General features: G+C 38.7%; 1 protein-coding gene and 1 pseudogene across 2 annotated transcripts; both read left to right on the forward strand.

Annotated features, from left to right (window-relative positions):
- The first annotated feature begins 10,188 nt into the window (after nt 1-10,188).
- On the forward strand, nt 10,189-15,995 carry LOC148774360 (large ribosomal subunit protein uL24 pseudogene; annotated as a pseudogene). The gene is made up of 2 exons (XR_016035970.1): nt 10,189-10,325; nt 15,125-15,995. The product of XR_016035970.1 is annotated as a large ribosomal subunit protein uL24 pseudogene (transcript).
- On the forward strand, nt 10,193-27,742 carry LOC129546064 (uncharacterized). Its single transcript, XM_088830862.1, has 4 exons — nt 10,193-10,325; nt 18,227-18,353; nt 22,317-22,409; nt 23,672-27,742. The coding sequence occupies exons 1-4, from the start codon at nt 10,248-10,250 to the stop codon at nt 26,005-26,007; spliced, it is 2,634 nt and encodes an 877-aa protein (XP_088686988.1). The 5' UTR covers nt 10,193-10,247; the 3' UTR covers nt 26,008-27,742.
- The last annotated feature ends 107 nt before the right edge of the window (nt 27,743-27,849 follow it).

Consider the following 27,849-nt stretch of genomic DNA (forward strand, 5'->3'; position numbering starts at 1 on the left):
AGTTCCCAATACAGTTGAGATTAGGTGAAAGCATGTCAGAGAATGAGGCCTGGTAAGCAGAAGTGAGAGTGAGGCTTAGGAGCTAATAACCTCTATTAAAGAAGACTCCAGACACAGGGAAAAAAATCATTTCAGGAAGACTAGGTGCTTATCTCGGAGAAGGCAATGGCAACCACTCCAGTAACTCTTGCCTGGAAAATCCCACAGAGGAGCCTGGTAGACTGCAGTCCATGGGGTCGCGAAGAGTCGGACACGACTGAGCAACTTCACTTTCACTTTTCACTTTCATGCATTGGAGAAGGAAATGGCAACCCACTCCAGTGTTCTTGCTTGGAGAATCCCAGGGATGGTGGAGCCTGGTGGGCTGCCCTCTATGAGGTCGCACAGAGTCGGACACGACTGAAGCGACTTAGAGGAGCAGGAGCAGCAGGGGCTTATCTTGAAGGATAAACGTAGGAGAGGGAACTGCCATGAATAGAGTAGAGGTCAAGGAGAATAACATACAGAACTCATGTGCCAAGATCAGGAGTCATGTTTAAAGAAAAATTTATCCATAAAGTTAAATATGTCTCAGTTATTGATCCATAAGCTAGAAGAAGACTCCAGCTTCAGAGGAAACCTTCAGTTGCTTAAAGGAGAGAAATAGGCTAGTGTCAAGTTTCTACTCAACAAAATTTAGCACCAGAAGTCAGTGGAACAAAGCCAAGAGGATAATCAAGAGCATGAATGTCAAATATTTTTGTTAACAATCAAGTTGAAATTCAAGTATAGGTATAATTTAGGATCACCCTAAAGTGAGGATGTGAACTAGGATGACTTGAGAAGCAAGGACAGTACTATAAAGGATAGGCTGGTTTATTCTAACAGAATAAACAGGATGGTGATTAAAATGTAAAAATTGCTGAAAATAGAGAAATGAACAAAGACACTAAAGTTTTAGCTGAGCCTGGCATGAGTGGAAGAAGATTGAGGAAAGAGAATAGAATGAGTAGCACTTGATGAAGCAGAATTTGCAGGAGACATTCTTAGGACAAGAAAGCAGGGTACAGATGCACCAGTTACAGAGATGAGAGAAGAAAAGAACTGGGTAACAGAGAAACATGTGCAATAAAATGGCTTTCTAGGAAGACTGTGAGCCTCCCTTGTGGCTCAGATGGTAAAGAACCTTCCTGCCAATGCAGGAGACACAGGGACACAGGGTTCGATCCCCATGTCAGGAAGATCCCCTGGAGTAGGAAATGGCAACCCATTTCAGTATTCTTGCCTAGAAACTCCTATGGACAGAGGAGCCGGGTAGGCTATAGTCCATGGGGTCGCAAAGAGTTGAACACGACTGAGCGACTAAAGCTTTCAGGAAGATTGTAGGCTTCAGATTATGACAAGCCTGAGATTCAAATCCCAGTTCTGAAAATTACTATTTGTGACCTTGAGTAAATGACTTGTGCTGTATGCACAACGTCATCAAAAATCTTGATAAATGTATCTTCTTCTCAGGAATGTCGTATGGATCAGGGAAAATGTATAGATTCACTTATACAAAATAAATGCTCAAAAGCTATTGAACACATCTTGACTATCTTTTTAAGACCAGTATTACCCTGATGCCAAAATCAGATAAAGATATTAGAAGAGAAAAGAACCAGAGGCAAATTGTTTATGAAGATAGACACAAAAATTACTAGCAAATGGAATCCAAAAACATATAAGAAAGATTATATGATACAAATAACCAAATTTATTCTAAGAATACAAGCCTGTTCCACCATATGTAAACCAATCAAAATAATTCAGTATATTAGCAGAATAAAAACAAAAGCCACATGATCATCTCAATAGATCCAAAAAAGCGTTTGATAAAACCCAATAACAATTCATGGTTTAAAAAACAACATTCAAACCAGGAATATAAGAGAACTTCTTCAACCTGATAATGACACCTGTGTACTTCAAAGGACACCTTTAAGAAAGTGAAAAGACAACCCAATTTCAAATCATATATCTGATAAGGAATTTGTTTTCATGATATATGGAGAATGGTTACAACTCTAGAAAAGTATAAATAACTCAAATTTTCAAATGGCCAAAATATTCGAATAGATATATCTTCAAAGAAAACAAATGTGCAAATGACCAATCAGCACGCTAAAAAATATTCAACACCATTAGGTGTTATTTGCATGAAGAAAATGCAAATCAAAACCAAAATGAGATAGTATTTCACCCACACTAGGATGACAAGTGGCTCAGACGGTAAACAATCCACCTGCAAGGTAGGAGACCAGGATTTGATCCCTAGATCGGGAAGCTCTCCTAGAGAAGGAAATGGCAACCCACTCCAGTATTCTTGCCTGAAAACATCCCATGGACAGAGGAGCCTGGCAGACAGACTAGAGTGCAAAGGGTTGCAAAGAGTTGGACATAACTGAGTGACTAAGCATGCATGCATGAGGATGACTAAAAATAAAAAGTTTGTAAAACTCTAAAGATTTATCAGCATCAAACTTAATATTTGGAAGACATTTTTTTTTGGCCTGTCATCATTTTTTTTTTTTTTTTTAACCATTTCTATCATCCTGAAATGTTTACACAATGTCTGAAAAGCAAATGAAATAACAATGTCATTTTTTTAAGGGTTCCCACATGGAAAGGACAAACTGTTCTCATTTTCAACAGCTTTCCCCCACATTGTGGACCTAACAATTAGGACAGCTCTTAGCCACCTTGAACTTCTTGAAACTTACTAGTGATGCTTGGTAATTCTCAGCATTCCTTTTGTTTATTTGTTTGTTTTGCCTCCTGAGTTGTACCAAGGGGTGAGGGAATGAGGCTTTGGGGTTATCAAGTGGTCATCTGGGAAGCAATAAAGGTAGTCTTGTGCAAAGGATGCCCTGCCAGATCTCAGAGTTTATGGGTTTGGAATCTAGCCTTAGAGAAAGGAAACGTTAAAAAATAAATAAAAGCCCAGAGAACACTGGTCAACTGACAAGACGAGAAGGAAAGATAGCTGAGAATGAGAAATGACTGCAGCCTTAGCTATGTCGAAGGCAACCCAGGGACCATTAGATATTTTTTTAGCTCCTTCAGAAGTGAAGAAACTGACAACAGTACGTAATTTCCGAACATTTTGGAGCCTGATCTTGGTTTTTCAGTTGTTTATAGACAAGAAGAACCCAAAGACCTAAAAAGAGTCCAGTAAGTAACAGAGGGCTCTGAAGAAATAGAAATTCATACTCTGGTGAGACAGCCCTGTCTTCTACCAGAGCAGAATAACAGAAAGCAAAGGACATTTACAATTCACACTGACAGCAAATGCAAATTACAGTGTCTTTTCTCTGAGCCATCACCCCCTTCTCCTTTTACATACACTTTGTTTTTATATTAATTTTTTGTATAGTTTAATATGTACATGTGTCCATGTATAATCTGGCCAAACAAAACATGTATTATTTTAACTTTTTATCTTAAACACTTCTAGACAAACACAAAAGTAGACTGAATAGTATGAACACCCCCTTCTTACCCACCCAACCCGTGTACCTTTCAGCTTTAACAGTTATCAACATTTTGCCAATCTTGTTTCATCTAGTCCTCTTTGAATTTTTTTCTGTAGTATTTTATTTATTATTTTTAAAAAATTATTTATTTTTGGCTGCTCTGGGTTTTTGTTGCTGCACATGGGCTTTCTCTAGTTGAGGAGAGTGGGGGCTATTCTTTTATTGTGGTGCACAGACTTCTCATTGCTGTGACTTCTCTTATCATGGAGCATGGGCTTAGTTGCCCCGCAGCATGTGGAATCTTCCCTGAACAGGAATGGAATGCATGTCTCCTGCACTGGCAGCCAGATTCTTAACCACTGGACCACCAGGGAGGTCCCTGACTTACTTTGTTTAAAATGACTTCTTCATAGTCATAAAGGTATATCATTTAAAACTGTTTTTTAATCTTTTTGCTACTTTTTATCTTGAAAAATTCAAACAGAAAACTTGAAAGAAAAATCTTCTGACATATATCTACTGCTTAAATGCAACAATTATTGACATGCGGTATAATTATTAGCTCTGTGTGTATATTTGTGTGTGTAAATATCTGTGCACAAAGTACCAAACAAGAAGTCGTTTCCCACTATCTTATTTTTTTTGGCCACACTGCGGGGCATGCTGAACTTCCCCAACCAGAGATTGAACCTGAGCCCTCCGTAGTAGAAGCACGGAATCTTAACCACTGGACTGCCAGGAAAGTCCTCTCATTATTTTAACTGGATAAAATTTAAATGTTAAAAATAGCCCCAAGTCCCCAAACAATTTTCTAAAATACAAGTAAAACAGAATACAATGCTTATAAGTAACAAACTGTCACATTAGGATGTAACATCTTACTTCATAGCAATTAATATGGCTATATGTCTGTTTTGTTGACCCTTGGCACACTTTTTATGGGTTTTCCAGGTGGCACAGTTGTAAAGAATTCGCTTGTCAGATGGATGGAGGAGACGCAAGAGACTCGGGTTCAATCCCTGTGTTGAGAAGATCCTATGGAGAAGGAAATCACAACCTACTCCAGTATTCTTGCCTGGAAAATGCCATGGACAGAGGAGCCTGGTAGGCTGCAGTCCACAGGGTCGCAAAGAGTTGGACACGACTGAGCAACTTCACTTTCACTTTCATTGAGATCTTTTAGGTCCTTCATTAGGATTTAACAGTTTTATATACATGAAAATCTCTGAAATCTCCTCTTAGAGTTATTTCTTAGAACTTTTAAAATTGCTCAAATGGAATATTTTTTCTTTTCTATTTTCTGATGGATTATTGCTGACATAAAATTAATTTTGTTCACAGTTGATTTCTTTTAATCCCTCCATTGTTGCCAAATCAGTCTATTAGTTATATTTCTTTTTCATTTGTTCTTCTGGGGTTTGTGATTTTTGATACCTCCTATTTCCTTTCCTTGTCTTAAGAATGCATGCTCCTTTCTTACCGCTTTATTATCTTAACATGGAGCTCTGACAAGGACTCCCTCCTTGATCAAAAACTTTAATGAGAACTCTCTGAGGCCTTGGCATTCTGTCCTTGGTTCAGCAAGAAGACCGCCAAATCAGTTTAACAAGAATCCCCCCAATTCTTAATATTTATAACCAAGTTCTTCTTAGTAATTTTCCATCCATTGACTTCTTTGACCTGCCTGTTAGCTGTCCTGAACTGTCCCTAGTATTGTATTTAGAACTGAGTTCATTCTCTCTCTCCTATATGAATAGACTTGAGCCCTACTGCAATAGTCTCGATCAGGTCTTCCTTGCCTGTTTAACTTGTCCAATGCAATTTTTCTTTTATACTTCCATGTTCAAGGTCACCTCATGATCCGAAAAGCCTACTGCCACTACAGCAAATATATCTGCATTCTGGGAAGAAGGAAGAAAGAAAAAGCTGGTAGAAGACAAGATGTGTGGACCTTTCATTTGGGTCATCTCGTTTCAAGCAGCCCTCTCAGGAGATATCACAGAAGGTACTATACAACACTTTTGCCTCCATCTCAGGGATGGAAACTTAATCACATGAACATATCCATGGGAGTCAGGATATGCAAGGGAGGCAGGATAATCCTTCAGCTGGGCACATTGCTGCTTCGATTAAAATCTGGATTCTGTTATTAAGGAGAAAAAAGAAAGGTGATATACTAGGTTGCATGTAGCTGTGAGTAAACCATATAGGGGTGATTATAGTTAAGATGAGAGAGAATTTATTTTTTTCAGCTCTATTGAGATATAATTGTCACATAACATGATGATTTGATACATGGATATATTGAGAAATAATTTCCACAGTAAGGTTAGTCAACACATCCATCACCTCACATAATTACCTTTTTGTGTGTGTGTGTGTGTGGTAAGAACATTTAGGATCTACTCTATTAGCAATTTTCAAGTATATAATACCTATTGCTAACTACTGTCTTTGTGGACTTTACACTCACTGCCCCGCCCCCCAAAAAAACAGGGTATGGGGATGGGGAGAGTGTTAGCTGCTATATATGAAAATTTACAGAGGAGTCAGAGATGGGACTTAAGGCTTCATTTATACAGTAAGGACATTGTTATTAGATTTTAATTTACAAGTAAATAAAAATAGTAGTTTTCCTTAAGTACTTTTAGCCACACATTGACCTGGAGGAGGGCATGGTAATCCGCTCCAGTGTTCTTGCCTAGAGAATCCCATGAACAGAGGAGCTTGGTGGGCTGCAGTCCATAGGGTCACAAAGAATTGCACAGGAAAGAAGCGACTCAGCATGCATGCACGACCATCTTAAAGACTATAATTATTTTATTGTTGTTGCCTACTATTGTTTCCTTGTGGTTGTTAAGGTGAAGGCTAGTGAAGATTAATGGGGATTCAAGTCTCCATTCCCCGCACCAGCCCTTCCTGTGTTAGTCACTCAGTCGTGTGCGATTCTTTGCAATCCCATGGACTGCAACCCGCTAGGCTCCTCTGTCCATGGAATTCTCCAGGCAGGAACACTGGAGTGGGTTGCCATTCCCTTATCCCGGGGATCTTCCTTATCCAGGAATCGAACTTAGGTCTCCTACATTGCAGGCAAATTCTTTACCATCCGAGCCACCAGAGAGCTAAGGACTATATTCTAACTTCTAACCCTGTTTGCCCCAGTGCTTTCTTGCATTAAAGGCTGTCCCACCCTTCCTCAGCGGATTGCCCATTCTAACATTTCTCTGTCAAGTCATTTCATCTAGGGGTGGACTCCCATTCTGACCTCTCCACACTCCCTGAGTGCTTGTCCCTGTGGCAATACCTTGCTGTTGTTTAGTCGTTAAGTCGTGACCCACTCTTGCGACCACATGGACTGTATCCCTCCAGACTCCTTTTCTATGAGATTCTCCAGGCAAGAATACTGGAGGAGTAGTAACCCTTGCCTCACTCTAAAAACCCACGGAGGCCTATTTCTCCGGTGTACGGAATGGACACACTTCCAAGATGGCGACCCGCTCTCAGAAACACCATTGGGTGCAGCCATGTTCTCTACCCCACAGCGCCCCCACGGGAAACTGCACAAAGTCTCTTAACGTCTCTTCGCCCTGTTGAACGAGACTGTCAAAGTAATTCGGAGCATGCGCAATGCCAACCGTCCGTTAGGGGCGGTGCTAGAGGTCTGACTGGAAGCGGAAGTGCCTCGGGGAGGTTTTTTTTTTTTTGCGGCTTGTGTGGGGAGCTTTTTCACACTTTATTTCCGAGAGGTCTCTGTGGTGATTTTGGTTGGTCTTGATTAGGAGTTCTGTGAGGTCAGTGATGGAAGGCTTGTCCGTGGAGTTAGTGATGATGGTTTTCGGCTTCAGTGGTGGGGGGTCGGGTCTGCGGCGTCCCTTGATTGGTATCGAAGAGTTCAGTGATGGGTTCTGGGCAACGATGAGTGTCTTTTAGATGAGTGACTGGGATTTTTGGGCCCAGTGATGGAAGTCTGTGGTCAGTGGTAGGGCTTGGGGCGTCAGCATGGAGTCTGTCATGAGCTTGTTTTCTAAACATTCACAAGCATTTTCCTTATTGTTCACATTTCAGTGTTTGGGTTTTTGTTTTTGTCTTTTTCTTTGAATTTCAATTTTTTCTTTGACCCGCGAATTATTCAGAAGGGCTTTCTTATTTCAAATAATGCCTCTGGGTGAGGCTCGAGGGTAAAAATTGCTTATGGCCCAATTTAGGGTCAGTTTTCATAAATGTCACACTTCTTTTACGGAAAAGCAATGTGTCTTCTTTAATAATTGTTTCATAGCGAATGTATTTCCATGTTATTTTCGCTGCTTAGTTAATTACCGAGCCAGGTGAACTCACATTGGAAAAGTTATTTGTCCTCTTGCCCTTCTTTCTGCAAGTTTGTGGTTTGTATATTTGAAACTATTATTAGGAACAGTTATTTGTATTTTTAGTAATAGTTGTACCTAAATAACTCAAAAGATACTGTAGCCATTTAAGCACCCACCACTAACTCATAAAAGAGCTCATTTTCCAAAATGCTTTTCAGCATTTTAAAAAAAGCTTTTACAGTTCTGAGGGAAAAATTATATCTAATTGTTATAATGCAGTTGGCCATCTGAATTTCCTTTTCTGTGAATTTGCATGTCCCATGTCACTTTTTTTTAAAAATCTATTTGATTGCTAGTTTTTGTTGGTTTTTTTTTTTTTTTTTACCACTAGGGATAACCTGTCATCACATATTGAAAAATTTTATATATATATCTTCATTTTTATTTTTAAAGTGTATCTTAGTGTATAATCAGAAATATTTGTTTTTTCTTTTATAGTTTCTGGGTTTTCTCTCATTTTTAAGTTAGATCTCATTTATGTTAGATATTTATAAGTAAGATCCCTCCTATTCCACCAGAATGTTATACAAATGTATTCTTCTAAAGTTTATTTTAATATTCTTTGAGGTTTTAAAAATGTATGTACTTAAAGTACTTATTCCTGTTGGAAATCAATCTAAAGTATAGTGTGTGATGGGGATCTAGTTTGTTTTGTTCCAGGTGGATGGCCAGTAACATCAACACCGCTTATGCAGTGACTATCTTGTGTACATTCAGTTGAATGTCACATAAATCATTAAGTAATACATACATAAATCATTGTCTGGTCTGTTGTTTTCCTTGCTTTGATTAAATTGTTTTTATATTGTTTTAATATCTAATAGTGATGGTAATTGCTGATATTTATGGCATGCTTCTTGTGTTCCAGGGAGGTGTTGAGTACTTTACAAGCACCATCTTATTTAATTTTCATAATTCTATGAGGTAAGCACTTTCTTATTTTTAAAACTAAAGCTAAAATAACTTCTTCATTTTCTCATAGCCAAAAAATAGCTGAGCTGCAATTCACATCTTTAGTACTGTTTCTCTGTATTTCATGTTTTTTTTCCCATATTTTACCATGAATAACTTACCACAGGATTTGTTAAACTTTCTGTCCTCCACAGAGTGCGTGTATGTTCAGTTGCATCTGACTCTGTGACCCCACAGACTGTAGCCCACCAGGCTTCTCTGTCCATGGGATTTCCCAGGCAAGAATACTGGAGTGGGTTGCCATTTCCTCCTCCAGGGAATTGTCCCAACGCAGGGATTGAACCTGTGTCTCCTGCATTGGCAGGTGGATTCTTTACCACTGAGCCAACTGGGAAGCCTGTACTCCACAGCGCTAGTTCTCAAAATGTGGTTCCTGAAACAGCAATATTAGCATCACCTGGGTACTAGTTAGAAATGCAGATTTGGAGGCCCTGCTATGATCTGAATATTTGTTCCTCCCAAATTCATATGTTAAAATCCAAACACCCAAAATTATGGTGTTAGAAGATGGGACCTTTGGGGAATGATTAGGTCATAAAAGTAGAACCCTGGTGAATGGGATTAGTGCCCATACAAAAGAGACACCACAGAGCGCCCTAGCCCCTTCCATCATGTGAAGACACAGCTAGAAGGTGCTGACTTTGAACCAGGAAGAGTGCCTTCATCAAAACATGATGATGCTGGCACCTTAATCTTGGACTTCTCAGCTTCCAGAACTGTGAGCAGTAACTTTCTGTTGTTTATAAGCTACCCAGTCCCTGGTATTTTGTTACAACAACCTGAATAGTCTGAGATGGGCCCTATCCTGCTGCTGCTACTGCTGCTAAGTCGCTTCAGTCGTGTCCGACTCTGTGCGACCCCATAGACAGCAGCCCACCAGGCTCCCCTGTCCCTGGGATTCTCCAGGCAAGAACACTGGAGTGGGTTGCCATTTCCTTCTCCAATGCATGAAAGTGAAAAGTGAAAGTGAAGTCACTCAGTCGTGTCCAACTTCGCGACCCCATGGACTGCAGCCTACCAGGCTCCTCCGCCCATGGGATTTTCCAGGCAAGAGTACTGGAGTGGGGTGCCATCGCCTTCTCCAGGGCCCTATCCTAGACCTGCTGAATCGGAAACTGTTATATAGAGTGTGCAGATTTTTAACTGTATTAATATTTTAACAGACACTCCAGGTGATTCGAATGCACACTTACATTTGAGAACCACTGTTCTGTGGTGTCTGGTTCAGGAAACTACACCTTGGAGTTCCCTGGAAATGTTGATGTGATGACTGACCATGTGGACATTATCTTTCCAGGAGCCTCTGGACTAGATCTTCCTCCAGATTTCACCTCACCACTCTTCAGCGGCTCTGTTGGAGTTCATATGTGCACCAAACTTTAGTTTGCTGAGAGAATATAGGTTGAGACCCAGCATGACCATGCCAACTAATTGGACCTCTCCCCAGAAATCCCTGGGCCTGGCTCCAGAGGAACGTGGCAGCTCATGTGAGGTGAGGAGGAGGAATCCCAGTGGGTGGAAATTCATTCTGGGAGTAGTTTGATCTTTACAACAAGGTTTTGGATAAAGATGATACCTAAAGTTATTCCCTTATACTGCAAGGAGATCCACCCAGTCCATTCTAAAGGAGATCAATCCTGGATGTTCATGGAGGGACTGATGCTAAAGCTGAAACTGCAATACTTTGGCCACCTCATGCGACGAGTTGACTCACTGGAAAAGACTCTGATGCTGGGAAAGGTTGGGGGCGGGAGGAGAAGGGGACGACAGAGAATGAGATGGCTGGATGGCATCACCGACTCTGTGGACATGAGTTTGAGTGTACTCCGGGAGTTGGTGATGGACAGGGAGGCCTGGCGTGCTGTGATTCATGGGGTCGCGGAGAGTCGGACATGACTGAGCGACTGAACTGAACTGAACTGAAAGTTATTCCCAACCTTGTTTTTGGCATTTGTTTCATTTTGTTTACTATGTAACCTTGATGTCCCAACCAGTCAATGATAGTAAAGGAACTGAAGATTATAAATATAGATTCAGAAGTCAAATGTATTAACTATTCACAGCAAAACGATGTTCAAAAATAATCTGGAAGTGAGAAATTTAAGTGAAAGTTAGTCACACAGTCATGTCTGACTCTTTGTGATCCCAAGGACCGTAGTCTGTCCAGCTCCTCTGTCCGTGGAATTCTCCAGGCAAGAGTACTGGAGTGGGATGCCATTTCCTTCTCCAGGGAAAAATAATCTAGAGAAATAATTTATCTCAAAGAAATAAAATGTAAATTGCAGATGAAATGGGTGTATTTCTAGGAACATATTAACTTTCCCATCAAATCTTTAATTACCATTTACTATGTTTTCCCTTGTATGTATTCTGACTTTTATTTTAAAAATTCTACTTTTAATAGGATTGAGATTGGCCAATGCCAATTTTTCACAGAATGTTTTTATTGCTTTCAGAGAAAACTTCATTTCTGTGTTACTTTTTCTTTCTTTACTGAGATCTGCCATTTTTTTTTTAACAATTAAATAACAATTTTTTAACCTGTTTTTCCAGAATTTATTTCTTGGACTCTTATATCCCTATTTACTTAATTAAGTTGTTGCTTGTTTTAGTGAATTCCTTGAATTCATGGTGAATGTGTTTAATTGTGTGGCAGCTTTTTTCTAGCATGTTCCTTTAAATCTTCTTTTTCTTTCATTCTTTTTGCTTGTAGTGCCTTTGTACATTAGATTTTTATTGTTATCTTTAAGTAAGGAGATTTTTTTCCCCGGACAGATTGTTTATAAGAAGCTCATTTGGTGTGGAGTCAAAGCCACGGATATGACATCTTCTTGATTCCTTATTTAATTATTGATGGCATAGGGTTCAGAGGCCAGGGTTTTGGTGTGAAGTAGGTTGTGAATGTGCAAGTGTATGAAAGAGAAAAATTAGAGCATATATAGTCTTTTCAAGTATATAGGGGACATTTTCAAAGAAATGATAATGTTTTAAGCCTCCTAAACAGAATAAACATATCGCAAAGAGGAAAACTAGAATCTTTGAAGACAGTTAAATGAAGAAATAAAAAAGATAGCTTTTAAACAACATAATTTTAGACATTAAAAACCAAGAGCATCTTAAGAAAAATTTTTGTGTTTATTTATTTTTGACTGTGCTAGGTCTTCATTGGTGCCAGCGGGCTTTCTCTAGTTGTGATGTGTGGCCTTCTCATTGTGGTGGCTTCTCTTGTTGCAGAGCACAGGCCCTAGAGCACACAGGCTTCAGTAGTTGTAGTGCACAAGCTTAGTTGCCCCATGGTATGAAAAACCACAAGTATCTTTAATACTTTCTCTGTCCTGTCCTCCCTATATGCTTATTCCCTTCTCTGAATTCAGTGACCTGCTTTATACATATTAGTATGACTGAATCATCATCTCCATACTAGCTCTGTATCCATCTGCCTAGTGTCCCTCCTTGTGTATGTTTTATCACCTAAACCTCAATATGTACAAAATTTATTAATTCTTGTCTTCTTCCCCTAGCCTCCACTTCTAGTCCTTAAATTCACCTGTGACCTTAGAATCTATAGCAACACAAAACTGATAACTGAGAGTTTCTTGAGTCCCATTATCTCATCTTCACACTTGGAATCAATTTTACCTCCTTAATAATTAATATCAATCTGTTCTATAGCCTTACTGCAGCCTTACTTTAGGTAAGTAAGAAATTTGTATTCTCCCACCTGAATTATGCAGTGGTTTTCATGACTTATTTTCCAGTTTTGCTCATTTCAGAATGTTCTCTTATGAGAATAATCTTTCTTAAATATATTTTTTCAACTTTTATTTGTTTTGAAATAATTATAGATTCAAAGAGCATTGCAGAATATAATACAGAGAATTCTTTCATAAATTCCAGTTTATTGTGGTGCATAGTTATTTTTATTCATTGCTGGATCCAGTCTGCCAGTATTTTTTTCAGGATGTTTTCATATAAATTCATAAAAGAGATACTGGTCTATACTTTTCTTTTTGGTACTGTCTTTGTCCTGTTTTGGTAGCAGGGTAATAATACTGACTTCATAAAATTAGTTGGGCTTAATTAGAAGGGCTTCCTCCTCCTTTACTTTCTGAATGGGATTATGTAAAAATGAGACTAATGCGTCTTTAAAAATTTAGTAGAACTCTCTAGTAAAACTATCTGGGCCAGGAGATTTTAAATTATGATTTTAATTGATTGGTTGTGGGATTATCAATTTATCTATGCCATAATGTAAGTTTTGGTAATTTGTGGTTTTTGAGGAATTGATCCATTTCTTCTAAATTTCTGACTCTTACCAGCATGGAATTTTTGTATTCCCTTATTTTTCTTTTAATGGGTGCCAGATCTGTAATCATAGTCCTGTTTCATTCCTAACATTGGTGATTTGTATCTTTTTAATCCTTGATTACTAGGTCAGTTAGCAAGATTTAGCAATTTTATTTATTTATTTTTCCCCAAATAGTACATTGTGTGTTATTGATTTTTCTCTAGTTTAAAAAAATAATATTTGTTTTCAATTTCATTGATATTTACTTTCTATTATTTTCTTCTTTCTGCTTGCTTTGGGTTTATTTTGCTTTTCTTTTTCTACTTTCTTGAGGTAGGAATTTAGATTATTTTCTTGAGAACTTTCCCCTTTCCTTTTTTTTTTAAATTGATGTAATTGACATATCACACATTAGTTTTAGGTATACAACATTATTCGATCTTTGTATATATTGTTAAATGGTCACCACAATAAATCTAGTTTTCATCACACATAGTTACAGATGTTTTTCTTGTGTTGAGAACCTTTAAGATATTTATTAACTTTCACAAGGCAGTTATATTTCTAATTTTTTGAGGAACTTCCATAGTATTTTCCGTAGTGGTTGTACCAGTTTACATTCTTCCAGTAGTGCACAAGGATTCCCTTTTCTCCACATCTTTGCCAATACTTGTTATTTCTTGTGGTATTTTTTGTTTTTGTTTTGTGTGGTGGATTTTTTTGATAATAGCCATTCTAACATGTGTAAGGTGGTATCTTATGGTGAATTTAACTTGTATTTCCCTGATCATTAGTGATGTTGAGCTTGTTTTCATATATCTGTTGGAAATCTGTATATTTTCTTTGGAAAAATGCCTTATTCAGATCCTCTGCCCATTTTTTACTTGGATTGTGTGTTTCCCCTTTTCTATAAATTTCCCTTTCAGCATCGCACAGATTTTGATACGTTACATATTTTTCACCAGCCAATAAACATAAAAATTTTTATTTAGTTAGTAATCAAATAGCTGTAAAGATAATAACGCATTACCGTTTTTGCCCAACATGACAAAGATTTTAAAAGGACAGCACTTAATGGTAATGAGAGATAAGATGAGTTGATATGTAGTATTTTTCATTTTCTTTCAGTTCCGTGTATTTTCTAAATTTCTTTTGAGGATTTCTCCTTGACTTGTAGTTTATTTAGAAGTGTGTTGATTGATTTCAAGATATTTTGTGACTTTTCAGTTTTCGTTATTATTTTCTAACATAATTCCTTTGGAGATTTTTCTGTTGTCTTTCTGTTACTGATTTTTAATTGGATTCCATTGTTTTCAGAGAACAACTTTGCATTATTTCGGTTCTTTCGAGTTTGTTGAGATTTGTTTCACAGCCTAGGATACGGTCTGTCTTGGTCATTGTTCTGTGGGTTCTTGAAAAGAATGTGTATTTTTCTTTTGTTGGAGTATCCTATAAATATTGATTAGATGGTGTTTGCTTTTCTATAGCATTGATAATACCCTCTCTGTTATTTCTGCAATTTGCTGAGTGTGGGATGTTCAAGTCCCTATATAATCCCTTTTTTAAGTGTTTATAACTCCAGGTGGAAATAAGTCATTCCTTCAATTATGCATTTCCAGACTAGATTTTTTAAATATAAATGATCATGTTTTACAAAAAAAACCCCACTTTATTATGAAAAAAAATGTAAACATATCCTAGAGAGAATAGTATAAGGAACCCTTGTATCTATTATACTGATCACTCAGCTTTAGTAGTAATCAATATTCTGACATTTTTATATTACAAAGTCACCCTCCTCCCCAACTGCCAGATTATTTTAAAGTAAATTCCAAAAACCATTTTATCTGTGAATACTTTGATGTATATCTCTTTAGATATGAGAATTCTTTTTTTTCCTTTTTGTTTAATGTAACCATAGAGCCATTATCACACACATAACATAGTGACAGTAATTTCTAGATATAATCTAATATACAGTTTTTATTTGAATTTCTCTTAAGATCCCCTGGATGAGGAAATGGCAACCCACTCCAGTATTCTTGCCTGGAAAATCCCATGGACAGAGGAGCATGGTGGGCTACAGTCCATGGGGTTGCAAAGAGTCGGACACAACTGAGCATGCACAAAGACATACATACAAACATGCCATAAGTATCTTTTTAATGTTGGTTTGCTTTGATTAAGAGCCAAACAAGGTCCATAAGTTGCACTTGGTTAGTATGACTCTGAAGTCTTTTTTGTAGGGGGAAGTTGGGGAGCACAGCACAAGGCTTGTGGGATCCTAGATCCCAACCAGAGACTGAACCCGGGATCTTGGCAGTGAAAGCTCCAACTTCCAACCATTGAGCCGCCAGGGACTTCTCTTAGTCTCTTTTCGTAAAGAAAAGATTCCCCTCTTCCCTTCTGTGACCATCACTGAAGCCAGCAACCAAAATGAAGTTCAGTCCCTTTGTGACTTCTGACCTGAGCAAGAATCGAAAAAGGCATTTCAATGCACCTTCCCACATTCTCAGGAAAATTATGTCTTCTCCTCTTTCTGAAAAGCTAAGACAGAAGTACAACATTCAATCCATGCCCATCCGAAAGGATAATGAAGTTCAGGTTGTATGAGGGCACTACAAAGGGCAGCAAATTGGCAAAGTAGTCCAGGTTTACAGGAAGAAATACGTCATCTACATTGAATGAGTGCAGCAGGAGAAGGCTAATGGCACAACTGTCCATGTGGGCATTCACCCCAGCAAGGTGGTTATCACCAGACTAACTCTGGACAAAGACCACAAAAAGATCCTCAAAGGTAAAGCCAAATCTCGCCAAGTAGGAAAGGAAAAGGGCAAATATAAGGAAGAAACAGTTGAGAAGATGCAGGAATAAAATCGGAGAAGGCAATGGCACCCCACTCCAGTACTCTTGCTTGGAAAATCCCTAGGACAGAGGAACGTGGTAGGCTGCAGTCCATGGGGTCGCTGAGAGTCGGACACGACTGAGCGACCTCACTTTCACTTTTCACTTTCACACATTGGAGAAGGAAATGGCAACCCACTCCAGTGTTCTTGCTTGGAGAATCCCAGGGACAGGGGAGCCTGGTGGGCTGCCATCTATGGGGTCGCACAGAGTCAGACACAACTGAAGCGACTTAGCAGCAGCAGCAGAAATAAAGTCATCTTGTCTACAGCTTTCATTAAAAACTGTTAAAAAAAAAAAAAGATTCCCCTCCATATTTTTTTTCTTTTGTGATTTATTTTTTGAAGAAACAAGTCATTTGCTGCCTTCTGGATTTAGCTTATGTTTTAGTCTTGATATTGTTGAACATTTTCCTCTACACTTCACATTGTTGTTGTTTAGTCACTAAGTTGTGTCTGACTCTCTGCGACCCCATAGATTATAGCCTGTCAGGTTCCTCTGTCCATGGGATTTCCCTGGCAAGAATACTGGAGAAAGATTCCCGTTTCCTTCTCCAGGGAATCTTCCCAACCCAGGGAGTGAACCCCCATCTCCTGCATTGCAGGCGGATTCTTTGCCCCTGAGGCACCAAGGATGCCTTATGAATAATTTGTTGGATCTAGAGGCCTAATGAGTTTCAGGTTGTATTTTTCTTTATATATCATATCAGGAGGCACATAATACCTGGTTATCTCTTTTTATGATGTTAAAATTGTTGATTCATTGCAGATGTTCTTAGCTCATTCATTTATTTTAAACTTCTCTTCAGCCTTTCACATGAAACAGTTGAGCAACCTTTAGTGATTATTGTCTAAATCTGTTATTTCATTACAAATTATGATTCTATTCAGATTCTATTCTGATTCTATCCTAACTTCTTCATTAATTAGCCAGAAAGCATTTTGTAAGGAACTGTTCCTCATCATTTATTTGGTTATTCTGCAGTACAAAGACATTTTAATATAAATCTGATTAGCTTAATTACCTTTACTTAAAGTGGAAGATTCATACTTCTTCTATAAGCAACCTGTTTTTCCCATAACCACCTTCCTGGCATGTCATGGAGACTTCTCTTCATTTACATAGAGTTATTTGCTGTTCTCCAAACTCATCATGTATTTTCCTATATCCACACCTTTGGTTTGTCTTTTCTGGGAAATGACCTCCCTCACCCCTGCCATTCTGTATTATACTTCTCATCTTCTAACTTAAATTCCTCAATTAATGTAAACTTACATCCCCATGTAGAATATATTTTTCCTTTTTGGGGACCTCAGTGTTTTCTACATGGAGATTCACTTTTTAACCCTTTAGTGAATTTGTGACTTCCTTTTTTAAAAAACATAGGCCTCGTTTATTTTCCAAGTCTTTTAAGTTGCTAGAAGATTAGAAACATAAGTAATTTATTTTTGTGTTTCCAGGACTAGCATAATGGGTTGGCCTAAATTGAACAGAAACTATATTTTAGGTTATTCATCCCGTTGCTAGAAAACTACAAAAGAGCCTATTTCAGTCTTCAGTTTTGAAAAGTGAGTAATTGATTGATCATAGTATAGGACAATAGCAGAAATTCTTTACTGGACTTCTTTCTTCCATAAAATATTATGTAGAACTAGGTATTTAATATACACTCTGTACAGACTGAAGTGACTTAGCATACACACATGCATACTCTTATGAAATATTATTTTTTAAATGTTCCTGGATTACACAAGTATATGCATTTGTCAAAACTTCAAATGATACTCTGAGGGTTTGTACATTTCATTGTATGTAAGGCTTATCTTAAAAACGATAAAAGTATGTTATACTCTACTTAATGATTTGTATTTTTGAAGTATTAAGAAGGAAGTATATTGGCACCTAGTTTTTGAAATGCACAGAAAAGATGGATTGATGGATGGGTAAATATGTGGTAAAAGCAAGTAGAGTAACATGTTAGTGATGATTATAAGTGGTAATTATATAGGTTTTCCCTATATAATTCTTTTACATTTTCTGTATAAAATTTCATAATAAATTTTTAGGGAAATGAGGGTGGTGAGGTTTTAAAGAAAAGAGGTAAACTAATAACTACAAAACTCAAGTTCTGTATTCCTAAATAAAGTGTCTCCATCCTCCAAAGCTAACTATTCATGCTGAACAGGAATATGCCCTTACAGGGATCAGTGTCCTTCAGGGACGTGGCTGTAGATTTCAGCAGAGAGGAGTGGCAGCAATTGGACCTTGATCAGAAAAACCTGTACCGGGATGTGATGCTGGAGACTTGTAGTCACTTGCTTTCAATAGGTAAGCACAGTCACCTGGGTGTCTGAGGGAAGGCCCCACTGAGAATGTTGTTATTCTCAGGTGCTGAATGCTATAAGACATCTGACTTATATGATGGTTTTGCCCTTATTTGTCCAGAATTCTTTTTCCCTTTTGAGCACTGTGAATATTATACTTGACTCTTGAACACCACAGGGGTTGAGGCGCAGACCCCCTGCACAGTTGAAAATTTACATTTAACTTTTCACTTCCCAAACACTTAACTACTAATAGCCTACTGCTGACTGGAAGACTTACCAGTAACATGTGAAAGTGTTAATCCCTCAGTCGTGTCCAACTCTTTGTGACCCTATGGACTGCAGCCCACCAGATTTCTCAGTCCATGGAATTCTCCAGACAAGAATACTGGAGTAGGTAGCCATTCCCTTCTCCAAGGGATCTTCTGGGGTCGAACCTGGGTCTCCTGCATTGCAGGCAGATTCTTTATAGTCTGAGCCACCTGAGAATCCCTACGTATTGGGCTTATGTTACCTATTTTATTTATGTTATTTATTTTATTTTATGTTTTATTTATGTTATTTACCTATTTTATTTGTTACCAATAACATAAATAGTCAATGTATATTTTGTATATTGTATGTATTATATATTGTATTCTTATAATAAAGTCAGCTAGAGAAAACAATTACAAAAGAGGCACACTTACAGTAATGCAGTTCTTGGAAAGCAAAGTTATAAAACAGTAAGAAAACTAAGACATTGTTAATTTATGTTAAATGTCACTCATCTTATGCCTATGTAAGAATAGTCTGTCAACCTCAGTACAGGTCTTATGTATGACATTCTACATGATGAATACTTAGGCAATGATGATGATGAAACTAAAACTCCTCATATAGTTCTTATCAGTAGATTTTCACAGGAAGACACATGCATATACAACAGGTAAGTTTATTAACTGTATAGCATGATGAGTGTTTACTGCTTTTTAGGTGGAAGCAGATCACCATAAAAGTCTTCATCTTCATCATCTTCACATTAAGTGGGCTGAGGAGAGAAGGAAGAAAAAAAACTGGTTTTGCTGTCTCAGAGGTGGCAGGGGCAACAGAAGTGGGGAAGGTAGAAGAGTTGAGGCTGGAGAAGCAGGCGCACTCAGTGTAACTTTACGGAAATACATCATAATTTCTGTCTTAACTTTTTTGCTTTTTCATTTCTCTAAAAATGCTTCTATACCATACCAATCCTTCCTCCACCATTTGCTTTAGTTTCAGTGTCCATATCATAGAAAGGTCCATGTGGTAAAAGAAGTCAGAAACAGTCTTAAGCAAGTGGAACCAGTCTGCTAGACTGTCTCATGTCAGTTTGTTCTCTGGCACTGCTTATTTTATGTCTGTTTCCTACCATCTCGGAGAAGGCAATGGCAAGCCACTCCAGTACTCTTGCCTAGAAAATCCCATGGACGGAGGAGCCTGGTAGGCTGCAGTCCATGGGGTCGCTATGAGTCAGACATGACTGAGCGACTTCACTTTCACTTTTCATTTTCACACATTGGAGAAGGAAATGGCAACCCACTCCAGTGTTCTTGCCTGGAGAATCCCAGGGACGGGGGAGCCTGGTGGGCTGCCGTCTATGGGGTCACACAGAGTTGGACACGACTGAAGTGACTTAGCAGTTCCTACCATCTGGCACTGATTCGGAAGCCTTCACATTTACCATACCTGTGGTGTGATGTCTATTAGCTCTTGAATTTCTCCAAGATCCATATCCTCAAATCCTTCACACTTTCACCTCCACCTTTTTTGCCTTATTCACAGTGTCTTTCATGATTTCCCTGATTGGTTCTGCCATAAATCCTGTAAAGTCATACACAACATCTGGACACAGTTTCTTTGGCAGGAATTTATGGTTCAGGCTTGATGACTTTTATAGCTTTTTCTGTAACAAGAATGGCATCTTCAGTGGTGTTATCCTTCCAGCCTTTTATGATGTTCTGTCAAGGTTCTCTTCCATAGCATTGACATTCCTTTCCATGGACTATCATGTGTAATAAGCTTTCATGATCCTTGTGACCCCCTGATCTAGGGGCTACATTAGAGATGTGTGTTTGGGGACAAGTAGACCACTTTATCACTTTTGGTGTTGAACTTGTGGGGTTCTGGGTGGCCAGTAGCATTGTTCAGTATCAAAATAACTTTAAAAGGCAGTCCTTTACTGGCTAGGTACATCCCGACTTAAGGGACAAGCATCAGTGGAACCAATCCAGAAAGAAGTTTCTTGCTGTTCAGGCCTTCTTGTTTTACAGCAGAAAGACTGGCTGCTGCTGATGATTTTCTTAAAGGTATCTAGGAACTCATGTGTTCCCTTTTGGTCAGCAGAAGCTGCTTGTCCTGTTATCTTTTTTAAAACGCCAAACCTCTTTCTAAATTTATCAAACCATCCTTTACTGGGATTATATCCTCTCTTTAGGCCCTTCACCTTCCTTTCACTTTAATTTATTATATAATTACTTTGCTTTTTCTCAAATAGTATTAGAGTTTCTAGATATACTTCTCTTATAGAAATTCTGAACCTACATAAAAACCACATTTAAAAAAAGTTTATTTTTGGCTGTGCTGAGTCTTCGTTGCTGTGCAGGCTTTCCTCTAGTTGCGGTGAGCTGGGGCTACTCTAGTTGCAGTGTGCAGACTTCTCATTGTGGTGGCTTCTCTTGTTGCAGAGGGCATCAGTAGTTGCAGCACATGGGTTCAGGAGTTGTGGCTCCCAGGCTCTAGAGCACAGGCTCAATAGTTTTTGTGACACACAGGCTTAGTTGCTCCACAGCATGTGGGATCTTCCAGGATCAGCGACTGAACCTGTGTCTCTTGCACTGGCCGGCAAATTCTTTACCATTGAGCCACTTCCCTACGCAGGGAAGCCCAAAACTCCACTTATAATAGAAGATAAAAAAGTTTTTCTTAAAAAGTGCAAGGTTTTTGTATCTTCTGGTTTAGCTACAGCAATGCTTTATGAATTTCTTTTTCTCTTTTTAGAATGGTCCTCATACTGAGTTTGTTTATCTTGAAATGGCTGTCAACCACAGCTTTAGCTTGGAAAATATTTTCATCAAAATCCATGTGAGTGGACCCATGCAGTTCAAAGCTCTGTTGTTCAAGGATTAACTATACTTTGTTCTCAGAGATACATGGTTAGTTTCCTGAAAAACAAAGCCTCATTGAACAATAAGACTTTACTGACTGGGCTCAGAAACACAATTCAGTTCAGTTCAGTCACTCAGTTGTGTCCAACTCTTTGCGACCCCATGGACTGAAGCACAATTAGCTGGACCTTAATCATGCAATTCAACTTTTTCTTATAATGGCACTTAGTATGGGTTCTATGATATTATTCAAGGTTTATGGTATTGAGTGAACATGAAAAAGTACATGACAACCCAGGGAGATTAATTTTTAGTGCTATGTGCAATTTATTGGAGAGAGGGATTGCTCATAAAGTGATGATTAGGGTGTTTTAAGTGGATATTCACAGCACTTAAACTTACTGAAATAGCAATAGGAGGTAGCTACAAAATCATTACAGCAGTACAGTATGTACTACAGTTTATGCAATTATAACTTATTATTGTATATTTACATTTGTCTACATTTCTCGGGACTGTGAATGGTGCCATGTACAGTTTTAAGTTTTTGTGTGCATAAATTTTGATAAATTTTAACTTTTTAGAATAGATTTGTGTATACTTTATGGTGGGCTTCCCTGGTGGCTTAGACGGTAAAGAATCTGCCTGCAATCAGGAGACCCCAGTTTGATCCCTGGGTTGGGAAGATCCCCTGGAGAAGGGAATGGCAACTCACTCCAGTATTATTTCCTGGAGAATCCCATGGACAGAGGAGTCTGGTGGGCTACAGTCCATGAGGTTGCAAAGGGTCGGACATGACTAAACACAGGCAGAAGCAAGCAAGACCTTTTATCATTTCTCATGAACAGGATATCAAGTTCCTGAACCCGAGGTTTTCATGTTGGAACAAGGAAAGGAGCCATGGGCATTGCAAGGTGAGGGCCCATATCAGAGCTGTCCAGGTGAGTGAGAGTGACCCAGACTGATGGGACACAGGAGAGTAAATCTCAGCCATCTTGAGAAAGGCTGGCATCTTTGAATTGCTATTAGTATGACTCTTCTGGAAGGTTCTGGTGTGTTGTTTTTTTTTAATTTCTTGAGAGTCCTTAACATTGGCCTCTCAAATAACTAAATGCCTTCTACATAAATGCCTTTGTCAATTCTAACTATCTTCTTCCTTGGCTTTTTGTCCTCTGGATCACATGCCAATCTGCCTCATTAAATATTTTCTTTTTTTCTTGGTTATGCTCACTTTCTCTAACACTCTTTTCTTTTTGCATTACCCATTGTCTGAGATTCACTCTTTATGTATTCAGCTGTTTGTGGATTTGCTTTCTTTAAAACTTACTATGTGTCACATACTCCCATTCCTGCTAGTCCTCTCTCATTTCTTATTGTGAGATGGTTCTAAACTTTATCTCGAGTCATGCTCTCTTCCTGTTTTCTCTATAGTCACTGACTGAAGATTTCTTACTTTCCCATTCCCTATGCCTTTCATCCAACTGATTACTTAGGGCTCACTGTCGCTTAACTGTTAGGAGTACCTTTCTGATTTTTCCTTCCAAAATTACTTAAGACTTCATACTGACTGGGAACTCTGCCTGGCTGACTGATTTTTTAAATTGCTTTATTTCTGTACTTCGCAAGATGAGGTTTGAGTTTGATCATGTCTTCATTCAGGATGCACTATCATAATCAGTATAAGTAAGGAGTCTCTATAATTTTTTTTTCTGTTTATTCCTTTTTTCTTCTTTCCCCCATGCTCATCTCACTTCCCATCACAGGCAATTGTTTCTTATGATAGAAAGATATTTTTCAGTTCATACATGGTCTTTTAAAGTTTAAAATGACTTGGGGTATGTATTATTAATTTATATAAATGTTATTGTGCTGTACATCTTGTTCTTTGCCCTTTTTTCATTTCTGCACATAGTGAATTGAGTTCATAAAGTTTATTCTCTAAATACACTGAATTCTATCCCACAGTGTTTCCTATCACCCCTGTCACCAAGTCTGCTAAGTCATTGATTCACCCTCATCACTTTTTTCATTGTGTTCAACTTGGATGAACCATATGACCCTCTCATCTTGCCTTTGCTAGCTGTTCTTTGAGCTAAAATCATTCTCCTTTGAGAAGGAGACTCTGGGTTTCAAACCTCAAAAACTTTCTATGTTGAGAGGGAAAGTGATGCTACAAATGATGTTTTGTTGTATTTTATTCTAGAAGAATTGTGGCAGATTGGTGACCAGATAGAGAACTATCATCAGAGAGAAAACAGATCTTTAAGAAATGTGGCTTTCGTCAAGAAAGTATTGACTATACAGAGGGATTATGCATATAAGGGCATAAGAAAAATAATTCATGTGAGCCAAAACATTCCTTCCCCAAAGAGCCCTCATCATCAATGTGACTTATTTGAAAGTGCTTTAAGCTGTAATTTAGATTTATGCACTCATAATAGAAACAGTGGATCAAAGAACATTAAGATTACTGAACATGGTAAAATTTCCTCCTATACTAAACAAGAGTGTACTCCAACAGGAGAGAAATTACGGGACCATAATCAATATGCAAAAATTCTCAGCTATAAACAAGTACCCTCTCAACATCAGAAAATTCATACTGGGGTGGAATCTTACGAATGTGCTGAATTTGGAAATATCTTCACTCAGAATTCACAACTCAAGGTACATCTGAAAGTTCATACAGGAGAAAAGCTCTATGTATGTATTGACTGTGGGAAGGCTTTTGTACAGAAGCCAGAATTCATCACACATCAGATAACTCATACTCGAGAGAAGCCCTATAAGTGCAGTGAATGTGGGAAAGCCTTTTTCCAAGTATCTTCTCTTTTCAGGCATCAGAGAATTCATACTGGAGAAAAACTCTATGAATGCAGTGAATGTGGGAAAGGCTTCTGTTATAACTCAGATCTTAGTATACATCAGAAAATTCATACTGGAGAGAGACACCATGAGTGCAGTGACTGTGGGAAAGCATTCACGCAGAAGTCCACGCTCAAGATGCATCAGAAAATTCATACAGGTGAGAGATCCTATATATGTATTGAATGTGGACAGGCCTTCATCCAGAAGACCCACTTGATTGCACACCGAAGAATTCACACTGGAGAAAAACCATATAAATGCAGTAATTGTGGGAAGTCCTTCATTTCCAAGTCACAGCTTCAGGTACATCAACGAACTCACACAAGAATGAAATCGTCTATGTGCAGTGACTATGGAAAGGTTTTCAGCAATAATTCCAACTTCAATACACATAAGAAGGTTCAAATTAGAGAGAAATCTTTCATATGTACTGAATGTGGTAAGGCATTTACCTACAGGTCAGAGTTGATTGTACATCAAAGGATTCACACTGGAGAAAAACCTTATGAATGTAGTGATTGTGGAAAAGCCTTCACTCAGAAGTCTGCACTCACAGTGCATCAGAGAATTCATACAGGAGAGAAATCATATATATGCATGAAATGCGGTATAGCCTTCATCCAGAAGGCACACTTGATAGCCCATCAAATAATTCATACAGGAGAGAAACCTTATAAATGTGGTCACTGTGGGAAATCCTTTACTTCCAAGTCACAACTCCACGTGCATAAACGAATTCACACAGGAGAGAAACCCTATACGTGCACTAAATGTGGGAAGGCATTCACTAACAGATCAAATCTCATTACACATCAAAAAACTCATACAGGAGAGAAATCCTATATATGTCCTAAATGTGGCAAGGCCTTCACTCAAAGATCAGATTTGATTACACATCAGAGAATTCATACTGGGGAGAAACCTTATGAATGCAGTACCTGTGGAAAAGCCTTCACCCAGAAGTCACACCTCAATATACACCAGAAAATTCACACTGGAGAGAGGCAGTATGAATGCCATGAATGTGGGAAAGCCTTCAACCAGAAGTCAATACTCATTGTGCACCAGAAAATTCATACAGGAGAGAAACCCTACGTGTGCACTGAGTGTGGGAGAGCCTTCATCCGGAAGTCAAACTTTATTACTCATCAGAGAATTCATACTGGGGAGAAACCTTATGAATGCAGTGATTGTGGGAAATCTTTCACCTCCAAATCTCAGCTTCTGGTGCATCAACCAATTCACACAGGAGAAAAACCATATGTGTGTGTTGTATGTGGGAAAGCCTTTAGTGGCAGGTCAAATCTCAGTAAACACCAGAAAACTCATACTGGAGAGAAGCCCTACATTTGTTCTGAATGTGGAAAGACCTTCAGACAAAAGTCAGAACTGATTATACACCATAGAATTCATACTGGAGAGAAACCTTATGAATGCAGTGATTGTGGTAAATCATTTACTAAGAAATCACAGCTCCAAGTGCATCAGCGCATTCATACAGGAGAGAAGCCTTATGTGTGCGCAGAGTGTGGAAAGGCCTTCACTGACAGGTCAAATTTGAATAAACACCAGACAACACACACTGGAGACAAGCCCTATAAGTGTGTCGTCTGTGGGAAAGGCTTTGTTCAGAAGTCAGTGTTCAATGTGCATCAGAGTATTCACAGTTGAGAGGAACCTCAGTGAGATCAGATCTGATTTTATATTATGAAATTCATGCAGCAGAAAATATGCATATTAAGTAGAAATGCTCCATCATAATGTCACATATTAGTATACAGAAGAGGACCTCTGAAAGGGCCCTGAAAGAGAGGGCCCCTTTCCACATTGTCACCAGCCTCAGTAAACCCTGAGGCATTTATACTGAGCAAGAACTTTGTCAACTTGGTACATTAGTGGAATTTTTCTCGTGAAAACTGTAATGGAACACTGTTACCAAATTCTGCACTGGAAACATTATGTGAAGTCATGTTAATGATAACCCTGTTTACTGTGGAATAGGTAACATGCCAGGAAGCTGAATGGTAGAACAACATAATATATATGATAATGATAAGCCCTGAGTTCTGTGAGGTGTTTGTTGCAGAACACATTGTCTAACAGAATTTTGGGTGACATTTTTCTGCTGAATCTAACACAGTCTTGTCTATCCAATTCCCTATTGCATATTTTTATCAAAAAAGGGATGCCATAATAATTGAAAAATTATTTTTGTATACAGTTGACTGCCCCGTTATCCTCTAGCACCCCTCGTTAGCTATCAGTAGATATCTTCAACTCCGATGAAGCACATGGTCTTCTGACTGCTATAATTGCATTCAGTTCAGTTCAGTTGCTCAGTCGTGTCCGACTCTTTGTGACCCCATGAATCACAGCACGCCAGGCCTCCCTGTCCATTACCAACTCCCGGAGTTCACTCAAACTCATGTCCATAGAGTCGGTGATGCCATCCAGCCATCTCATTCTCTGTCGTCCCCTTCTCCTCCCGCCCCCAACCTTTCCCAGCATCAGAGTCTTTTCCAGTGAGTCAACTCGTCACATGAGGTGGCCAAAGTATTGCAGTTTTAGCTTTAGCATCAGTCCTTCCAATGAACACCCAGGATTGATCTCCTTTAGAATGGACTGGTTGGATCTCCTTGCAGTCCAAGGGACTCTCAAGAGTCTTCTCCAGCACCATAGTTCAAAAACATCAATTCTTCGGTGAACAGCTTTCTTCACAGGCCGACTCTCACATCCATACATGACCACTGGAAAAACCATAGCCTTGACTAGAAGACCTTTGTTGGCAAAGTAATGTCTCTGCTTTTTAATATACTATCTAGGTTGGTCATAACTTTCCTTCCAAGGAGTAAGCGTCTTTTAATTTCATGGCTGCAATCAGCATCTGCAGTGATTTTGGAGCCCCCCAAAATAAAGTCTGACACTGTTTCCACTGTTTTCCCATCTATTTCCCATGAAGTGATGGGACCATATGCCGTGATCTTTGTTTTCTGAATGTTGAGCTTCAAGCCAACCTTTTCAGTCTCTTCTTTCACTTTCATCAAGAGGCTTTTGAGTTCCTCTTCACTTTCTGCCATAAGGGTGGTATCATCTGCATATCTGAGGTTATTGATATTTCTCCCAGCAATCTTGATTCCAGCTTGTGCTTCTTCCAGCCCAGCGTTCCTCATGATGTACTCTGCATATAAGTTAAATAAGCAAGGTGACAATATACAGCCTTGACGTACTCCTTTTCCTATTTGGAACCAGTCTGCTGTTCCATGTCCAGTTCTAACTGTTGCTTCCTGACCTGCATACAGGTTTCTCAAGAGGCAGGTCAGGTGGTCTGGTATTCCCATCTCTTTCAGAATTTTCCGCAGTTTATCGTGATCCACACAGTCAAAGGCTTTGGCATAGTCAATGAAGCAGAAATCTTGCTTTCTCCATGATCCAGTGGATGTTGGCAATTTGATCTCTGGTGCCTCTGCCTTTTCTAAAACCTGTTTGAACATCTGGGAGTTCACACTTCACATA

This window comes from Moschus berezovskii, chromosome 22 (assembly GCF_049115385.1).
Source record: "Moschus berezovskii isolate FMDL1 chromosome 22, NW_MosBer_1.0, whole genome shotgun sequence".
In the NCBI taxonomy this organism is placed as follows: Eukaryota; Metazoa; Chordata; class Mammalia; order Artiodactyla; family Moschidae; genus Moschus; species Moschus berezovskii.

Excerpts from the sequence above, each read along its gene's own strand:
- LOC129546064 (XM_088830862.1), top strand. The coding sequence starts at position 10,248 with ATGACCATGCCAACTAATTGGACCTCTCCCCAGAAATCCCTGGGCCTG. Across the intron at positions 10,326-18,226 it reads AACGTGGCAGCTCATGTGAG|GGATCAGTGTCCTTCAGGGA; the intron begins GTGAGGAGGAGG and ends ATGCCCTTACAG. Across the intron at positions 18,354-22,316 it reads TAGTCACTTGCTTTCAATAG|GATATCAAGTTCCTGAACCC; the intron begins GTAAGCACAGTC and ends TCTCATGAACAG.